General features: G+C 39.8%; 1 protein-coding gene across 2 annotated transcripts in view; it reads left to right on the top strand.

Moving 5' to 3' along the window:
* adam19a (ADAM metallopeptidase domain 19a) overlaps positions 1-22,238 on the top strand; it is a 246,765-nt gene that overhangs the window by 221,279 nt on the left and 3,248 nt on the right. The window contains exons 17-22 of one of the 2 annotated variants that reach the window (XM_045721474.1): positions 8,764-8,841; positions 11,497-11,605; positions 11,844-11,988; positions 14,652-14,751; positions 15,024-15,275; positions 16,455-16,663. In XM_045721474.1, the coding sequence (XP_045577430.1) occupies positions 8,764-8,841; positions 11,497-11,605; positions 11,844-11,988; positions 14,652-14,751; positions 15,024-15,275; positions 16,455-16,663 (893 nt within the window). Of the gene's footprint in view, positions 1-8,763; positions 8,842-11,496; positions 11,606-11,843; positions 11,989-14,651; positions 14,752-15,023; positions 15,438-16,454; positions 16,664-22,238 lie in introns of both variants that reach the window. The other variant, XM_045721473.1, reaches the window with a different exon arrangement.

Here is a 22,238-nt window from a genome sequence, read left to right on the forward strand (position 1 = left end):
TAATATTTATCATAGACTGTACTGTAATATTTATCATAGACTGTACTGTAAAATTTATCATAGGCTGTACTGTAAACTTTATCATAGACTGTACTGTAAACTTTATCATAGACTGTACTGTAATATTTATCATAGACTCTACTGTAAGCTTTATCATAGACTGTGCTGTAAGCTTTATCATAGACTGTACTGTAAACTTTATCATAGACTGTACTGTAAACTTTATCATACACTGTACTGTAATATTTATCATAGACTGTACTGTAAACTTTATCATAGACTGTACTGTAAACTTTATCATAGACTGTACTGTAAACTTTATCATAGACTGTATTGTAATATTTATCATAGACTGTACTGTAATATTTATCATAGTCTGTACTGTAATATTTATCATAGACTGTACTGAAATATTTATCATAGACTGTACTGTAAACTTTATCATAGACTGTACTGTAAACTTTATCATAGACTGTACTGTAATATTTATCATAGACTGTAGTGTAAGCTTTATCATACACTATACTGTAATATTTATCATAGACTGTACTGTAATATTTATCATAGACTGTATTGTAATATTTATCATAGACTGTACTGTAATATTTATCATAGACTGTACTGTAAACTTTATCATAGACATTACTGTAACGTTTATCATAGACTGTACTGTAATATTTATCATAGACTGTACTGTAATATTTATCATAGACTGTACTGTAAACTTTATCATAGGCTGTACTGTAAACTTTATCATAGACTGTACTGTAAACTTTATCATAGACTGTACTGTAATATTTATCATAGACTCTACTGTAATATTTATCATAGACTGTACTGTAAACTTTATCATAGACATTACTGTAACGTTTATCATAGACTGTACTGTAATATTTGTCATAGACTGTACTGTAATATTTATCATAGACTGTACTGTAAACTTTATCATAGGCTGTACTGTAAACTTTATCATAGACTGTACTGTAAACTTTATCATAGACTGTACTGTAATATTTATCATAGACTCTACTGTAATATTTATCATAGACTGTACTGTAAACTTTATCATAGACATTACTGTAACGTTTATCATAGACTGTACTGTAATATTTATCATAGACTGTACTGTAATATTTATCATAGACTGTACTGTAATATTTATCATAGGCTGTACTGTAAACTTTATCATAGACTGTACTGTAAACTTTATCATAGACTGTACTGTAAGCTTTATCATAGACTGTACTGTAATATTTATCATAGACTGTACTGTAAGCTTTATCATAGACTATACTGTAATATTTATCATAGACTGTACTGTAATATTTATCATAGACTGTATTGTAATATTTATCATAGACTGTACTGTAATATTTATCATAGACTGTACTGTAATATTTATCATAGACTGTACTGTAAACTTTATCATAGACTGTACTGTAATATTTATCATAGACTCTGCTGTAAGCTTTATCATAGACTGTGCTGTAAACTTTATCATAGACTGTACTGTAATATTTATCATAGACTGTACTGTAATATTTAGCATAGACATTACTGTAATATTTATCATAGACTGTACTGTAATATTTATCATAGACTGTACTGTAATATTTATCATAGGCTGTACTGTAAACTTTATCATAGACTGCACTGTAAACTTTATCATAGACTGTACTGTAATATTTATCATAGACTCTACTGTAAGCTTTATCATAGACTGTGCTGTAAACTTTATCATAGACTGTATTTTAATATTTATCATAGACTGTACTGTAATATTTATCATAGACTGTACTGTAAGCTTTATCATAGACTGTACTGTAATATTTATCATAGACTGTACTGTAAGCTTTATCATAGACTGTACTGTAATATTTATCATAGACTGTACTGTAATATTTATCATAGACTGTACTGTAATATTTATCATAGACTGTACTGTAATATTTATCATAGACTGTACTGTAATATTTATCATAGACTGTACTGTAAACTTTATCATAGACTGTACTGTAATATTTATCATAGACTCTGCTGTAAGCTTTATCATAGACTGTGCTGTAAACTTTATCATAGACTGTACTGTAATATTTATCATAGACTGTACTGTAATATTTATCATAGACATTACTGTAATATTTATCATAGACTGTACTGTAATATTTATCATAGACTGTACTGTAATATTTATCATAGGCTGTACTGTAAACTTTATCATAGACTGCACTGTAAACTTTATCAGACTGTACTGTAATATTTATCATAGACTCTACTGTAAGCTTTATCATAGACTGTGCTGTAAACTTTATCATAGACTGTATTTTAATATTTATCATAGACTGTACTGTAATATTTATCATAGTCTGTACTGTAATATTTATCATAGACTGTACTATATTATTTATCATAGACTGTACTGTAAGCTTTATCATAGACTGTACTGTAAGCTTTATCATAGACTGTACTGTAAACTTTATCATACACTGTACTGTAATATTTATCATAGACTGTACTGTAAACTTTATCATAGACTGTACTGTAAACTTTATCATAGACTGTACTGTAATATTTATCATAGACTGTATTGTAATATTTATCATAGACTGTACTGTAATATTTATCATAGACTGTACTGTAAACTTTATCATAGACTGTACTGTAAACTTTATCATAGACTGTACTGTAATATTTATCATAGACTGTACTGTAAGCTTTATCATACACTATACTGTAATATTTATCATAGACTGTACTGTAATATTTATCATAGACTGTACTGTAATATTTATCATAGACTGTACTGTAAACTTTATCATAGGCTGTACTGTAAACTTTATCATAGACTGTACTGTAAACTTTATCATAGACTGTACTGTAATATTTATCATAGACTCTACTGTAAGCTTTATCATAGACTGTGCTGTAAACTTTATCATAGACTGTATTGTAATATTTATCATAGACTGTACTGTAAACTTTATCATACACTGTACTGTAATATTTATCATAGACTGTACTGTAAACTTTATCATAGACTTTACTGTAAACTTTATCATAGACTGTACTGTAAACTTTATCATAGACTGTATTGTAATATTTATCATAGACTGTACTGTAATATTTATCATAGTCTGTACTGTAATATTTATCATAGACTGTACTGTAATATTTATCATAGACTGTACTGTAAACTTTATCATAGACTGTACTGTAAACTTTATCATAGACTGTACTGTAATATTTATCATAGACTGTACTGTAAGCTTTATCATACACTATACTGTAATATTTATCATAGACTGTACTGTAATATTTATCATAGACTGTATTGTAATATTTATCATAGACTGTACTGTAATATTTATCATAGACTGTACTGTAAACTTTATCATAGACATTACTGTAACGTTTATCATAGACTGTACTGTAATGTTTAAAGACTGTATTGTAGTTTATCATAGACTGTACTGTAATATTTATCATAGACTGTACTGTAATCTTTATCATAGGCTGTACTGTAATATTTATCATAGACTGTACTGTAAACTTTATCATAGACTGTACTGTAATATTTATCATAGACTCTGCTGAAATCTTTATCATAGACTGTGCTGTAAACTTTATCATAGACAGTACTGTAATATTTATCATAGACTGTACTGTTATTTATCATAGACATTACTGTAATATTTATCATAGACTGTACTGTAATATTTATCATAGACTGTACTGTAATATTTATCATAGGCTGTACTGTAAACTTTATCATAGACTGTACTGTAAACTTTATCATAGACTGTACTGTAATATTTATCATAGACTCTACTGTAAGCTTTATCATAGACTGTGCTGTAAACTTTATCATAGACATTACTGTAACATTTATCATAGACTGTACTGTAATATTTATCATAGACTGTACTGTAATATTTATCATAGACTGTGCTGTAATATTTATCATAGGCTGTACTGTAATCTTTATCATAGACTGTACTGTAAGCTTTATCATAGACTGTACTGTAAGCTTTATCATAGACTGTACTGTAATATTTATCATAGACTGTACTGTAAACTTTATCATAGACTGTACTGTAATATTTATCATAGACTGTACTGTAAACTTTATCATAGACTGTACTGTAAACTTTATCATAGACTGTACTGTAAACTTTATCATAGACTGTATTGTAATATTTATCATAGACTGTACTGTAATATTTATCATAGTCTGTACTGTAATATTCATCATAGACTGTACTGTAATATTTATCATAGACTGTACTGTAAACTTTATCATAGACTGTACTGTAAACTTTATCATAGACTGTACTGTAAACTTTATCATAGACTGTACTGTAATATTTATCATAGACTCTGCTGTAAGCTTTATCATAGACTGTGCTGTAAACTTTATTATAGACTGTACTGTAATATTTATCATAGACTGTACTGTAATATTTATCATAGACATTACTGTAATATTTATCATAGACTGTACTGTAATATTTATCATAGACTGTACTGTAATATTTATCATAGGCTGTACTGTAAACTTTATCATAGACTGTACTGTAATATTTATCATAGACTCTACTGTAAGCTTTATCATAGACTGTGCTGTAAACTTTATCATAGACTGTATTGTAATATTTATCATAGACTGTATTTTAATATTTATCATAGACTGTACTGTAATATTTATCATAGTCTGTACTGTAATATTTATCATAGACTGTACTGTAATATTTATCATAGACTGTACTGTAAACTTTATCATAGACATTACTGTAACGTTTATCATAGACTGTACTGTAATATTTATCATAGACTGTACTGTAATATTTATCATGGACTGTACTGTAAACTTTATCATAGGCTGTACTGTAAACTTTATCATAGACTGTACTGTAAACTTTATCATAGACATTACTGTAACGTTTATTATAGACTGTACTGTAATATTTATCATAGACTGTACTGTAATATTTATCATAGACTGTACTGTAATATTTATCATAGGCTGTACTGTAAACTTTATCATAGACTGTACTGTAAACTTTATCATAGACTGTACTGTAATATTTATCATAGACTCTACTGTAAGCTTTATCATAGACTGTGCTGTAAACTTTATCATAGACTGTATTGTAATATTTATCATAGACTGTATTTTAATATTTATCATAGACTGTACTGTAATATTTATCATAGACTGTACTGTAATATTTATCATAGACTGTACTGTAAGCTTTATCATAGACTGTACTGTAATATTTATCATAGACTGTACTGTAAACTTTATCATAGACTGTACTGTAAACTTTATCATAGACTGTACTGTAATATTTATCATAGACTGTACTGTAAGCTTTATCATAGACTGTACTGTAATATTTATCATAGACTGTACTGTAATATTTATCATAGACTGTATTGTAATATTTATCATAGACTGTACTGTAATATTTATCATAGACTGTACTGTAATATTTATCATAGACTGTACTGTAATATTTATCATAGACTGTACTGTAAACTTTATCATAGACTGTACTGTAATATTTATCATAGACTCTGCTGAAAGCTTTATCATAGACTGTGCTGTAAACTTTATCATAGACTGTACTGTAATATTTATCATAGACTGTACTGTAATATTTATCATAGACATTACTGTAATATTTATCATAGACTGTACTGTAATATTTATCATAGACTGTACTGTAATATTTATCATAGGCTGTACTGTAAACTTTATCATAGACTGTACTGTAAACTTTATCATAGACTGTACTGTAATATTTATCATAGACTCTACTGTAAGCTTTATCATAGACTGTGCTGTAAACTTTATCATAGACTGTATTGTAATATTTATCATAGACTGTATTTTAATATTTATCATAGACTGTACTGTAATATTTATCATAGTCTGTACTGTAATATTTATCATAGACTGTACTGTAATATTTATCATAGACTGTACTGTAAGCTTTATCATAGACTGTACTGTAAGCTTTATCATAGACTGTACTGTAAACTTTATCATAGACTGTACTGTAAACTTTATCATACACTGTACTGTAATATTTATCATAGACTGTACTGTAAACTTTATCATAGACTGTACTGTAAACTTTATCATAGACTGTACTGTAAACTTTATCATAGACTGTATTGTAATATTTATCATAGACTGTACTGTAATATTTATCATAGTCTGTACTGTAATATTTATCATAGACTGTACTGTAATATTTATCATAGACTGTACTGTAAACGTTATCATAGACTGTACTGTAAACTTTATCATAGACTGTACTGTAAACTTTATCATAGACTGTACTGTAATATTTATCATAGACATTACTGTAATATTTATCATAGACATTACTGTAATATTTATCATAGACTGTACTGTAATATTTATCATAGGCTGTACTGTAAACTTTATCATAGACTGTACTGTAAACTTTATCATAGACTGTACTGTAATATTTATCATAGACTCTACTGTAAGCTTTATCATAGACTGTGCTGTAAACTTTATCATAGACTGTATTGTAATATTTATCATAGACTGTACTGTAATATTTATCATAGACTGTACTGTAATATTTATCATAGACTGTACTGTAATATTTATCATAGACTGTACTGTAAGCTTTATCATAGACTGTACTGTAAGCTTTATCATAGACTGTACTGTAAACTTTATCATAGACTGTACTGTAAACTTTATCATAGACTGTACTGTAAACTTTATCATACACTGTACTGTAATATTTATCATAGACTGTACTGTAAACTTTATCATAGACTGTACTGTAAACTTTATCATAGACTGTACTGTAAACTTTATCATAGACTGTATTGTAATATTTATCATAGACTGTACTGTAATATTTATCATAGTCTGTACTGTAATATTTATCATAGACTGTACTGTAATATTTATCATAGACTGTACTGTAAACTTTATCATAGACTGTACTGTAAACTTTATCATAGACTGTACTGTAAACTTTATCATAGACTGTACTGTAATATTTATCATAGACTGTACTGTAAGCTTTATCATACACTATACTGTAATATTTATCATAGACTGTACTGTAATATTTATCATAGACTGTATTGTAATATTTATCATAGACTGTACTGTAATATTTATCATAGACTGTACTGTAAACTTTATCATAGACATTACTGTAACGTTTATCATAGACTGTACTGTAATATTTATCATAGACTGTACTGTAATATTTATCATAGACTGTACTGTAAACTTTATCATAGGCTGTACTGTAAACTTTATCATAGACTGTACTGTAAACTTTATCATAGACTGTACTGTAATATTTATCATAGACTCTACTGTAAGCTTTATCATAGACTGTGCTGCAAACTTTATCATAGACTGTATTGTAATATTTATCATAGACTGTATTTTAATATTTATCATAGACTGTACTGTAATATTTATCATAGTCTGTAGTGTAATATTTATCATAGACTGTACTGTAATATTTATCATAGACTGTACTGTAAACTTTATCATAGACTGTACTGTAAACTTTATCATACACTGTACTGTAAACTGTATCATACACTGTACTGTAAACTTTATCATAGACTGTACTGTAAACTTTATCATAGACTGTACTGTAAACTTTATCATAGCCTGTATTGTAATATTTATCATAGACTGTATTGTAATATTTATCAGACTGTACTGTAATATTTATCATAGACTGTACTGTAATATTTATCATAGACTGTACTGTAAACTTTATCATAGACTGTATTTTAATATTTATCATAGACTATTGTAATATTTATCATAGACTGTACTGTAATATTTATCATAGACTACTGTAATATTTATCATAGTCTGTACTGTAATATTTATCATGGACTGTACTGTAAACTTTATCATAGACTGTACTGTAAACTTTATCATAGACTGTACTGTAAACTTTATCATAGACTGTATTGTAATATTTATCATAGACTGTATTGTAATATTTATCTAGACTGTACTGTAATATTTATCATAGACTGTACTGTAATATTTATCATAGACTGTACTGTAATATTTATCATAGACTGTACTGTAAACTTTATCATAGACTGTACTGTAATATTTATCATAGACTGTACTGTAAACTATCATAGACTGTACTGTAAACTTTATCATAGACTGTACTGTAATATTTATCATAGACTGTACTGTAAACTTTATCATAGACTGTATTTTAATATTTATCATAGACTATTGTAATATTTATCATAGACTGTACTGTAATATTTATCATAGACTGTACTATAATATTTATCATAGTCTGTACTGTACTATGTATCATAGACTGTACTGTAATATTGATCATAGACTGTACTGTAATATTTATCATAGTCTGTACTGTACTATGTACCATAGACTGTACTGTAATATTGATCATAGAATGTACTGTAGATGTGTTCTACTATTCTTTCAGCTTGTATTATTATATTAGTATTGATTGGGTGTCTACTAGTGATGTAATAAATGTCACTATCTCATCCAAAACCTGTAAGCTTTACTCAATTGTGATTCATACTATATACCGTAATAATCTTAAATGTGTACATACATTACATTTGTAGACAGGCATGCATCCACTGAGTTACCATACAGAGCCAAAACACTGCCTCACACACCTTCTACAGCAGTGTTCCTCAGTGTGTGTATGAACTATAAGCATCTGTGTGTTACTGCAGGTGTGCAGGGACCGCCGGTGCCAAAACAACTCTTTCACCGAGCTGGAGGGCTGCATCGCTCGCTGCCATGGCCATGGGGTAAGCACTAGGCCTCACACACACACACACACACACACACACACACACACACACACACACACACACACACACACACACACACACACACACACACACACACACACACACACACACACTTTTCTCCATCCCTGTAATCTTTTTGACGTACATTGTCCTTGGGGCGAAGGCAGATGGCTGTCTCTGTAGCTCTTGTAAAACAGGAGAAATGGATGGTAGCGACACAACACCTGAAGCCATGAACTATTTGTTGGTTAAGTACTGCGTAGCCACAGGGAGAGATGGCTGATCATATCTTTGTTTATGAGACAATAAACATTGTGTTTGCATTGTGTACAACTTTAACCACCTGTCCCTATAGGAATCTAGGCCTAACTTTGTTTTCATTGTCATGACTCACACATATCACTGTCAGCTGTTTAGTGGCGTGCCGCTTTTGGTCGCCAGAGACACAGACAGCGGTAATTTAACACCCCAACATTTCTTATCTTAAAACGGGCCCTCCAGGTCGGCCATCTTAGAAGCGGAAAACTGTTGACTCTCAGTAAGCAAGAGGGCTTCCATTAGCGAGGCGCTGGCATTCTATAATGTTTTTAAATCTCCTCAACCAACAGCTTCCTGAGCCCTAGAGACAAACAGAACATGCTCTCATTCTTTAATCTCCTTCTCTTGTTCTATCATTCATTCTCTCTCTCTCTGCCCTGTTTAAAAGTCTTCATTTGTCCTGTTTTGCTTACTCCCTCACTCTGAAAGGCCAGCGACTGGAAATGGCTCTGAGGAGGGATTATTTAAAGCATAGTTTTCCCCACTCTTTCTTCTCTTTTGTGACTTTTTCATTTGCATTATAATTTGGTTCCTATTGATCCCCGGGCTTAAAGAGAGCAGCGCGGATGTAAAAAAAAAAAAATGACTAGCGTCTGTATCTTTGCTAGAGTACAAATGAAGAAGCAGCTTCACTGCATCTACAGTATCATCTTGGCTCTGCAGCTTCTCTGCATTTATCATCTTGGCTCTGCAGCTTCTCTGCATTTATCATCTTGGTTCTGCAGCTTCTTTGCATTTATCATCTTGGCTCTGCAGCTTCTTTGCATTTATCATCTTGGCTCTGCAGCTTCTTTGCATTTATCATCTTGGCTCTGCAGCTTCTCTGCATTTATCATCTTGGCTCTGCAGCTTCTCTGCATTTATCATCTTGGCTCTGCAGCTTCTTTGCATTTATCATCTTGGCTCTGCAGCATCTCTGCATTTATCATCTTGGCTCTGCAGCTTCTTTGCATTTATCATCTTGGCTCTGCAGCTTCTCTGCATTTATCATCTTGGCTCTGCAGCTTCTCAGCATTTATCATCTTGGCTCTTGGTTTCTTCTTTGGCTTTGAGAAGCATGAAAAATATTCACAAAACAACTTCAGAGGGTCACAAGAGGGAACTTTTTTTGTAAAAACACTCAACAAGCATGTTTCTAATCAGTGATATGATAATTGTGTTGGTGTAATTAAGGCATGGAAAGAATTTTCTACATAATTTAGCAGCATGAAATACTGTGTGATGCAGAATGTCCGGCGATAGTAATCAAGTGGAAAATGTTATTTTTCACCAAGAGTTTTGAAATCAGTATCAAAGAAGTGGATTTGCAACGCCAAGATCTTTGATTGCTAAACTTGGCACAAAGAACTATAACCCTTTCATTCAAAGTTCATTCAACACCCAATGTCTTCGAGTTTGGTTCAGTGGTCAATGTCATCGAGTTTGGTTCAGTGTTCAATGTCTTCGAGTTTGGTTCAGTGTTCAATGTCTTCGAGTTTGGTTCAGTGTTCAATGTCTTCGAGTTTGGTTCAGTGGTCAATGTCATCGAGTTTGGTTCAGTGTTCAATGTCTTCGAGTTTGGTTCAGTGTTCAATGTCTTCGAGTTTGGTTCAGTGTTCAATGTCTTCGAGTTTGGTTCAGTGGTCAATGTCATCGAGTTTGGTTCAGTGTTCAATGTCTTCGAGTTTGGTTCAGTGGTCAATGTCATCGAGTTTGGTTCAGTGTTCAATGTCATCGAGTTTGGTTCAGTGGTCAATGTCATCGAGTTTGGTTCAGTGGTCAATGTCATCGAGTTTGGTTCAGTGTTCAATGTCATCGAGTTTGGTTCAGTGTTCAATGTCATCGAGTTTGGTTCAGTGTTCAATGTCACCGAGTTTGGTTCAGTGTTCAATGTCTCGAGTTTGGTTCAACATTCAAATCGTACAGTTATTTCAATATTCAAAAGTCATTCAGTTTAACATTCAAAGCCATTCAGTCACTTCAACATTCAAAACCATTCAGTCACTTCAACATTCAAAACCATTCAGTCACTTCAACATTCAAAACCATTCAGTAAGTTCAGTTCAACAGTCAAAATGATACAGTTGGTTGAAGTGTTTAGCACCAGACAGCAGAATCACACAGAATCTCAGTATGACTTCACAGTGAAAGAAAGCCTGTCAGATTCAAACACCTCATGTAGTAAACAAAATGTAGCATGCTAGCTAAATTCACTTGTCACTTCTCCAGACACGTACTGTAAGGTCAACACGGTAACACAGTGTGTGTGTGTGTGTGTGTGTGTGTGTGTGTGTGTGTGTGTGTGTGTGTGTGTGTGTGTGTGTGTGTGTGTGTGTGTGTGTGTGTTTTCCACAGGTGTGCAACAGCAATGGCAACTGTCACTGTAACCGAGGGTGGGCACCTCCCTTCTGTGAGAAGCTTGGTCTGGGTGGCAGTGTGGACAGTGGGCCTGTCCAGTACCACAGTGAGTTGACCTTCACACACAGACATGCTCCTTCCTGGGATTCACGACGCCCCCTATCAATCTTCACACACCATCTGAATGTAACATTAGCGCAGCCTTGGTGTTTCTGGCCCAGTTTTAACATTCTTCCAGCAGTTCCAAATACATTTTTTAGAGGTCATTTGGTCACTTAGCAGATGCTTCTATAAAGGTTTCTATAAAAGTGGGTAACATTATTTTCCCTCTCTGTGTACTCCAGGTCAGCTGGGCTTGGTGTTAGGTCTTCTGTTTGTCTTCCTGGTTCTCCTACCTGGGATCCTCATCACCTTCTACTGCTATAAGATCAAGAGCTCCTACTACCACAAGTGGCTCTCCCAAAGAGACAAGAACAACAAGGCTAACAGGTAACTTACAGTCCTAGCCGCGCCTCTATAAGACTTAATGAAGTCTTCATAAACCCTTCATAAGCCCTTCATTAGGCCAACATAGATGCTTCACAAAGAAAATGGCACTCTATACAATAGGTTTTGTTTAAACAATGGATTGAACCCTAGAATCATCTAATAACTCAGAGACTGATTACACCAGGATGCTGGAAGGGTTTGTAGCTAGAGGGATAACACCAGGATGCTGGATGGGTTTGTAGCTAGAGGGATAACACCAGGATGCTGGATGGGTTTGTAGCTAGAGGGATAACACCAGGATGCTGGATGGGTTTGTAGCTAGAGGGATAACACCAGGATGCTGGATGGGTTTGTAGCTAGAGGGATAACACCAGGATGCTAGAGGGATAACACCAGGATGCTGGATGGGTTTGTAGCTAGAGGGATAACACCAGGATGCTGGATGGGTCTGTAGCTAGAGGGATAACACCAGGATGCTAGAGGGATAACACCAGGATGCTGGATGGGTTTGTAGCTAGAGGGATAACACCAGGATGCTGGATGGGTTTGTAGCTAGAGGGATAACACCAGGATGCTGGATGGGTTTGTAGCTAGAGGGATAACACCAGGATGCTGGATGGGGTAGCTAGACGATAACACCAGGATGCTGGATGGGTTTGTAGCTAGAGGGATAACACCAGGATACTGGATGGGTCTGTAGCTAGAGGGATAACACCAGGATGCTGGATGGGTCTGTAGCTAGAGAGATAACACCAGGATGCTGGATGGGTTTGTAGCTAGACTGATTACACCAGGATGCTGGATGGGTTTGTAGCTAGAGGGATAACACCAGGATGCTAGAGGGATAACACCAGGATGCTGGATGGGTTTGTAGCTAGAGGGATAACACCAGGATGCTGGAAGGGTTTGTAGCTAGAGGGATAACACCAGGATGCTGGATGGGTTTGTAGCTAGACTGATTACACCAGGATGCTGGATGGGTTTGTAGCTAGAGGGATAACACCAGGATGCTGGATGGGTTTGTAGCTAGACGGATAACACCAGGATGCTGGATGGGTTTGTAGCTAGAGGGATAACGCCAGGATGCTAGAGGGATAACACCAGGATGCTGGATGGGTTTGTAGCTAGAGGGATAACACCAGGATGCTGGAAGGGTTTGTAGCTAGAGGGATAACACCAGGATGCTGGATGGGTTTGTAGCTAGACTGATTACACCAGGATGCTGGATGGGTTTGTAGCTAGAGGGATAACACCAGGATGCTGGATGGGTTTGTAGCTAGAGTGATAACACCAGGATGCTGGATGGGTTTGTAGCTAGAGGGATAACGCCAGGATGCTGGATGGGTTTGTAGCTAGAGGGATAACACCAGGATGCTGGATGGGTTTGTAGCTAGAGGGATAACACCAGGATGCTGGATGGGTCTGTAGCTAGAGGGATAACACCAGGATGCTGGATGGGTTTGTAGCTGTGACTTACTACTACTGTACACACATCATCCTCTGACTGCAATCTGCCCACTCTTCACTTTCTGCACCATCACAACACCTTTATAGGGGTAAACAAATGTAATGTACCCTCATAAAATCGAATACCTTTCCCTCTCTTCCAGTAGAAGACCAATATGCTCATACACACAGAGACCGGGCATCAGAATGCTGAGTGAGTTAGTGCCCTCTGAAAACAGGCCTGTCGGACAGTGTAGTTTACAGGAGAGGGAGGTAGTCTGCCGTGGTGCCCCTGGAAATAAAGGTCTGTTGACCTTCTGAATGGACAGAGAAATAGGTTAATCATTGGTATTGGACTGGAAAAGGGATCTGATTTTATTAAAGAGAGGAAGTACAAAGGAGTCTTTTGAAGGAATATTTATCCCTACAGGAAATGACCCTTCTTGTTAGGTAATTAAAAGGCTCTTTAGCGGAGACCAGCTGCAGTATTTTTTTGTTTTTAGTTTCGGAGCCAATAGTTTGCGTATCAATATCAGGTTACTGTGTATGGTTGATTGGGGAGAATTCTGTGTTTTGATGTATTTTAGTGTGTGTGTGACTGTGTGTGTGTGTGTGTGTGTGTGTCTGTGTCTGTGTCTGTGTGTCCACTTCCACACACTTTTCTAACAGCTGTTGTGGGATTAGCCAAAAGCATACAAATTGAACCAATGAGGTTCTTTAGAAGTTTCTTGCCAGATGTTAAGTTAAAACATTATACCTCCTCATCGACCTCCTCCTCCTCGACCTGCTCCTCCTCTACCTCCTCCTCGACCTGCTCCTCCTCCTCCTCTACCTCCTCCTCGACCTGCTCCTCCTCCTCCTCTACCTCCTCCTCGACCTGCATCAAACTCCTTGAGAATACTTGATGGGGACACAGACAGACAGACAGACAGACAGACAGACAGACAGACAGACAGACAGACAGACAGACAGACAGACAGACAGACAGACAGACAGACAGACAGACAGACAGACACACACACACACACACACACACACAGACACACACACACACACACACACACACAACGTAATGTTTTCCAGCCCAGTCCTCCACAAGTGGGGACTATCAAATCAATAGAACGTAGGATTGAAAAGCCAGCACAGTCTTCAGAATAAATCTGTCTAGTTGATGGCCTCTAACACCCTTGTGGCCTCCATCCTTGTTATTCCCTCAGACTTGAAGGCTCCATGGAGAAGGGTAAGAACGGACACCTCAACCCGGCATTTCATCTGAAGGTGGTGGGGCCAGCGAACAAAGGAAACAGTCACAAGGGGGTGAGCGTCAAAGGAGAGCAGAGTTCAATCTGAGTTGACTTCCGTCTCTCTGTATGCTGGCAATGTTTCTCTCTGTGTTTCTGTGAAGAACTGAAGATATTGAACTGAAATCAAGCTGGCCTTGAGTTCAATGACCATATTTACAACTGTAGCTCTGCGTGTCAATGTTCTGTAGTAGCAACTGTCACTTCCTGCCTGCAATTTATAAATGTTTTTCAACATATACTTCATATAAAACTTGAATGACACAATCCCCAAAATGTTCTCTACAGCTCCCTCACACCAGCAAAGAGGTGCTGCCTCTCCGGCCAGGCCCCACCCCTAACGGCACTCAACCTGTCAACATTGTGCGTCCCCTAAGGCCCGCCCCCTCGCCGCACAACACGCCACAGCGCTTCAAGGTGGTCCACCCACCTTCACTTGTCAGCAAGCAACCCGGGGCCCCGCCGAAATCCCCCGCCGCTCCTCAAAAACTCACGCCACCCAAGAAACCGCTTCCCCTCAACCCAACACGATCACCACTGGTATCCAACCCAACACGATCACCACTGGTATCCAACCCAACACGATCACCACTGGTATCCAACCCAACACGATCACCACTGGTATCCAACCCAACACGATCACCACTGGTATCCAACCCAACACGATCACCACTGGTATCCAACCCAACACGATCACCACTGGTAAGTTTGTATTTTTTTACTATAATTTTATTTGTTTGTTCATCGAGAAAATGTCTTTCTGTTTTAAAGATCATCCAGTGTTTGTTGTTTTTACTAACAGGATTTTGTTGCACCGAGGAACTAGATGAAATAGCAATGTTTTTGTTTTAATCTTCTTATTGTTTTCCATCGATTTCCTAAAACATTTTCCCACCTCTGCCTATTAACTGTAAAAAAAAGCCTTGGAAAATCACATTGGCCTTGAATTTAATATTGCTCTGTGTTTTGCACGAAATGAATTTCTCTGCGGTTGTTTTTTGATAAGCATCTAAGAGCGGAGGTAGAGGTACACTGTAATGAAATAACACACCATGAATTCAGACAAAGCCTGCCAACCACCGGATTAAAAACAGCTTGAGATGTTTAATAAGACTGGGTGAATCCTGTCCACGGTAGTGGAGGGTCTATTCTCCTATTATTAGGAGTGTGTGATATGGTGAAGTGATGTGTTCGTGCTTTGATCGTGTTCTAAGGTCTCTCTCTCTCTTTTGCCTGTTTCTCTATTCTCCTTTACATTTCTCTCTTGTTCTCTCACTTTTTGTATTTCACTGTTTCTCTCTCTCTTTTTCTCCCACTCTTTCTCCCTCTATCTCCCCCCTCTTTACGAGTCTCTTCTCTCTTCTCTCTATATGTCTCTTCTCTCTTTCTTTCTCCCCCTCGCTCTCTCACTCATTCTTTCTCTCTATCTCTCCCCCTCTCTCTGTCTTTCCCCCTCTCTCTACGAGTCTCTTCTCTCTCTCCCCCTCTCTCTACGAGTCTCTTCTCTCTCTCTCTCCCTCTCTCTACGAGTCTCTTCTCTCTCTCTCTCCCTCTCTCTACGAGTCTCTTCTCTCTCTCCCCCTCTCTCTACGAGTCTCTTCTCTCTCTCTATCTCTCCCCCTCTCTCTACGAGTCTCCTCTCTCTCTCTCTCTCTCTCTCTCTCTCTCTCCCCCTCTCTCTACGAGTCTCTTCTCTCACTCTCTCTTTCTCCTTCCCAGTTGGTGTCAGAGCTGCAGCCCAGACACTCCCCCTCTCCTCCTCAGAGGCCCCTGCCCCTCAGCCCCGCCAGAGGGGGGGTGTTACCCGTGAGCCCAGCGAGGGCGAATCCTCCCAAACCTTCCAATGGGCTGCTGGTGATGATGCCCCCTGCCGTCGGCCCCAAACCAGTGGGCAAGCTGTCCGTCATCCCTCCTCTCAAAGCACTCAGGTGGGTCCACACATACGAAGGAAGGCAGGCAGGCAGGCAGGCAGGCAGGCAGGCAGGCAGGCAGGCAGGCAGGCAGGCAGGCAGGCAGGCAGGCAGGCAGGCAGGCAGGCAGGAAGGCAGGCAGGCAGGCAGGCAGGAAGGCACTATGTGGCATACTGCAAAAGCAAAGATGATATTATTAGCTCCGGGATTCTAGAAAGCTGTGACCATCCTTGTCTAGCAGGGAAACTTGATTTTTATAGTTGAAAAAAAATGATTTGGTTTTATTATTTGAGCTTAAAAATTACATTTAGGGAAATGTTATAAGGGAAAGATTTGTTTTTGTAATTTTCAAAATATTTTCAATATTATTAATTTCCATGTCGGCACTGTGCCAGGAAATGCCCTTGTCCAGAGCAAAGAATCACTATTTCAAAATCCCCCCCAAAAAGTGTTTAAAACTGTAAAAGCAAAAATCTATTTTACCTGATAATATATACTGCTCAAAAAAATAAAGGGAACACTTAAACAACACAATGTAACTCCAAGTCAATCACACTTCTGTGAAATCAAACTGTCCACTTAGGAAGCAACACTGATTGACAATAAATTTCACATGCTGTTGTGCAAATGGAATAGACAACAGGTGGAAATTATAGGCAATTAGCAAGACACCCCCAATAAAGGAGTGGTTCTGCAGGTGGGGACCACAGACCACTTCTCAGTTCCTATGCTTCCTGGCTGATGTTTTGGTCACTTTAGAATGCTGGCGGTGCTTTCACTCTAGTGGTAGCATGAGACGGAGTCTACAACCCACACAAGTGGCTCAGGTAGTGCAGCTCATCCAGGATGGCACATCAATGCGAGCTGTGGCAAGAAGGTTTGCTGTGTCTGTCAGCGTAGTGTCCAGAGCATGGAGGCGCTACAAGGAGACAAGCCAGTACATCAGGAGACGTGGAACGTGGAGGAGGCCGTAGGAGGGCAACAACCCAGCAGCAGGACCGCTACCTCCGCCTTTGTGCAAGGAGGAGCAGGAGAAGCACTGCCAGAGCCCTGCAAAATGACCTCCAGCAGGCCACAAATGTGCATGTGTCTGCTCAAACGGTCAGAAACAGACTCCATGAGGGTGGTATGAGGGCCCGACGTCCACAGGTGGGGGTTGTGCTTACAGCCCAACACCGTGCAGGACGTTTGGCATTTTCCAGAGAACACCAAGATTGGCAAATTCGTCACTGGCGCCCTGTGCTCTTCACAGATGAAAGCAGGTTCACACTGAGCACGTGACTGACGTGACAGAGTCTGGAGACGCCGTGGAGAACATTCTGCTGCCTGCAACATCCTCCAGCATGACCGGTTTGGTGGTGGGTCAGTCATTACATTTACATTTAAGTCATTTAGCAGACGCTCTTATCCAGAGCGACATAAAAATTGGTGCATTCACCTTATGATATCCAGTGGAAGAACCACTTTACAATAGTGCATCTAAATCTTTTAGGGGGGGTTAGAAGGATTACTTTATCCTATCCTAGGTATTCCTTAAAGAGGTGGGGTTTCAGGTGTCTCCGGAAGGTGGTGATTGACTCCGCTGTCCTGGCGTCGTGAGGGAGCTTGTTCCACCATAGGGGTGCCAGAGCAGCGAACAGTTTTGACTGGGCTGAGCGGGAACTGTGCTTCCTCAGAGGTAGGGGGGCCAGCAGGCCAGAGGTGGATGAGCGCAGTGCCCTCGTTTGGGTGTAGGGACTGATCAGAGCCTGAAGGTACGGAGGTGCCGTTCCCCTCACGGCTCCATAGGCAAGCACCATGGTCTTGTAGCGGATGCGAGCTTCAACTGGAAGCCAGTGGAGAGAGCGGAGTACTTGGGAAGGTTGAACACCAGACGGGCTGCGGCGTTCTGGATGAGTTGTAGGGGTTTAATGGCACAGGCAGGGAGCCCAGCCAACAGCGAGTTGCAGTAATCCAGACGGGAGATGACAAGTGCCTGGATTAGGACCTGCGCCGCTTCCTGTGTGAGGCAGGGTCGTACTCTGTGAATGTTGTAGAGCATGAACCTACAGGATCGGGTCACCGCCTTGATGTTAGTGGAGAACGACAGGGTGTTGTCCAGGGTCACGCCAAGGTTCTTAGCACTCTGGGAGGAGGACACAATGGAGTTGTCAACCGTGATGGCGAGATCATGGAACGGGCAGTCCTTCCCCGGGAGGAAAAGCAGCTCCGTCTTGCCGAGGTTCAGCTTGAGGTGGTGATCCGTCATCCACACTGATATGTCTGCCAGACATGCAGAGATGCGATTCGCCACCTGGTTATCAGAAGGGGGGAAAGGAGAAGATTAATTGAGTGTCGTCTGCATAGCAATGATAGGAGAGACCATGTGAGGATATGACAGAGCCAAGTGACTTGGTGTATAGCGAGAATAGGAGAGGGCCTAGAACAGAGCCCTGGGGGACACCAGTGGTGAGAGCACGTGGTGCGGAGACAGATTCTCGCCACACCACCTGGTAGGAGCGACCTGTCAGGTAGGACGCAATCCAAGCGTGGGCCGCGCCGGAGATGCCCAACTCGGAGAGGGTGGAGAGGAGGATCTGGTGGTTCACAGTATCAAAGGCAGCAGATAGGTCTAGAAGGATGAGAGCAGAGGAGAGAGTTAGCTTTAGCAGTGCGGAGAGCCTCCGTGACACAGAGAAGAGCAGTCTCAGTTGAATGACCAGTCTTGAAACCTGACTGATTTGGATCAAGAAGGTCATTCTGAGAGAGATAGCAAGAGAGCTGGCCAAGGACGGCACGTTCAAGAGTTTTGGAGAGAAAAGAAAGAAGGGATACTGGTCTGTAGTTGTTGACATCGGAGGGATCGAGTGTAGGTTTTTTCAGAAGGGGTGCAACTCTCGCTCTCTTGAAGACGGAAGGGACGTAGCCAGCGGTCAAGGATGAGTTGATGAGCGAGGTGAGGTAAGGGAGAAGGTCTCCGGAAATGGTCTGGAGAAGAGAGGAGGGGATAGGGTCAAGCGGGCAGGTTGTTGGGCGGCCGGCCGTCACAAGACGCGAGATTTCATCTGGAGAGAGAGGGGAGAAAGAGGTCAAAGCACAGGGTAGGGCAGTGTGAGCAGGACCAGCGGTCGTTTGACTTAACAAACGAGGATCGGATGTCGTCGACCTTCTTTTCAAAATGGTTGACGAAGTCATCCGCAGAGAGGGAGGGGGGGGAGGGGAGGAGGATTCAGGAGGGAGGAGAAGGTGGCAAAGAGCTTCCTAGGGTTAGAAGCAGATGCTTGGAATTTAGAGTGATAGAAAGTGGCTTTAGCAGCAGAAACAGAAGAGGAAAATGTAGAGAGGAGGGAGTGAAAGGATGCCAAGTCCGCAGGGAGGCGAGTTTTCCTCCATTTCCGCTCGGCTGCCCGGAGCCCTGTTCTGTGAGCTCGCAATGAGTCGTCGAGCCACGGAGCAGGAGGGGAGGACCGAGCCGGCCTGGGGGATAGGGGACATAGAGAGTCAAAGGATGCAGAAAGGGAGGAGAGGAGGGTTGAGGAGGCAGAATCAGGAGATAGGTTGGAGAAGGTTTGAGCAGAGGGAAGAGATGATAGGATGGAAGAGGAGAGAGTAGCGGGAGAGAGAGAGCGAAGGTTGCGACGGCGCAATACCATCCGAGTAGGGGCAGAGTGAGAAATGTTGGAGGAGAGCGAGAGGGAAAAGGATACAAGGTAGTGGTCGGAGACTTGGAGGGGAGTTGCAATGAGATTAGTGGAAGAACAGCATCTAGTAAAGATGCGGTCAAGCGTATTGCCTGCCTTGTGAGTAGGGGGGGAAGGTGAGAGAGTGAGGTCAAAAGAGGAGAGGAGTGGAAAGAAGGAGGCAGAGAGGAATGAGTCAAAGGTAGATGTGGGGAGGTTAAAGTCACCCAGAACTGTGAGAGGTGAGCCATCCTCAGGAAAGGAACTTATCAAGGCGTCAAGCTCATTGATGAACTCTCCAAGGGAACCTGGAGGGCGATAAATGATAAGGATGTTAAGCTTGAAAGGGCTGGTAACTGTGACAGCATGGAATTCAAAGGAGGCGATAGACAGATGGGTCAGGGGAGAAAGAGAGAATGTCCACTTGGGAGAGATGAGGATTCCAGTGCCAACACCCCGCTGGCCAGATGCTCTCGGGGTATGCGAGAACACGTGGGCAGACGAGGAGAGAGCAGTAGGAGTAGCAGTGTTATCTGTGGTAATCCATGTTTCCGTCAGCGCCAAGAAGTCGAGGGACTGGAGGGTAGCATAGGCTGAGATGAACTCTGCCTTGTTGGCCGCAGACCGGCAGTTCCAGAGGCTGCCGGAGACCTGGAACTCCACGTGGGTCGTGCGCGCTGGGACCACCAGGTTAGAGTGGCAGCGGCCACGCAGTGTGAAGCGTTTGTATGGCCTGTGCAGAGGGGAGAGAACAGGGATAGACAGACACATAGTTGACAAGCTACAGAAGAGGCTACGCTAATGCAAAGGAGATTGGAATGACAAGTGGACAACACGTCTCGAATGTTCAGAAAGTTAAGCTTACGTTGCAAAAATCTTATTGACTAAAATGACTAAAATGATACAGTACTGCTGGCTGGTGTAGTAGGCTAGCTAGCAGTGGCTGCGTTGTTGACTTTGTTTGAAAGTGTAGCTGGCTAGGTAACCTCGATAGTTTCAGTACTACACCTTTATCCTGATACAAAGGCAACTATGTAGCTAGCTAACATAACACTAATCAAGACGTTCCTTTGTAATGTATTTAGTTTCTACAATGCTGCTCGTCGGTAATAGTTGGCTAGGTTTGGAAAATGGCGTCGCGGGGGACGAAAATAGCTGGCTAGCTAACCTCGATAATTACTCTAAACTACACAATTATCAAACTATGACAAAGACAACTATGTAGCTAGCTAACGCTACACTAGTCAAATCGTTCCGTTGTAATGTATTAGTTTCTACAGTGCTGCTAGTCGGTAAAGGTTGGCTAGCTAGCAGTGGGTTTGATGTTGACTAGGTGTTTTGACTAAGTCTGGAGAACGGCGTCGCGTCGCGGCGGACGAAAATAGCTGGCTAGCTAACCTTGATAATTACTCTAAACTACACAATTATCTTAGATACAAAGACAGCAAAGACAACTATGTAGCTAGCTAACACTACACTAATCAAATCGTTCCGTTGTAATGTATTAGTTTGGTGTGGGGTGGCATTTCTTTGGGGGGCCGCACAGCCCTTCATATGCTCGCCAGAGGTAGTCTGACTGCCATTAGGTACCGAGATGAGATCCTCAGACCCCTTGTGAGACCATATGCTGGTGCGGTTGGCCCTGGGTTCCTCCTAATGCAAGACAATGCTAGACCTCATGTGGCTGGAGTGTGTCAGCAGTTCCTGCAAGAGGAAAGCATTGATGCTATGGACTGGCCCGCCCGTTCCCCAGACCTGAATCCAATTGAGCACATCTGGGACATCATGTCTCGCTCCATCCACCAACGCCACGTTGCACCACAGACTGTCCAGGAGTTGGAGGATGCTTTAGTCCAGGTCTGGGAGGAGATCCCTCAGGAGACCATCCGCCACCTCATCAGGAGCATGCCCAGGCGTTGTAGGGAGGTCATACA

This window comes from Salmo salar, chromosome ssa07, assembly GCF_905237065.1.
Source record: "Salmo salar chromosome ssa07, Ssal_v3.1, whole genome shotgun sequence".
Lineage (NCBI taxonomy): Eukaryota > Metazoa > Chordata > Actinopteri > Salmoniformes > Salmonidae > Salmo > Salmo salar.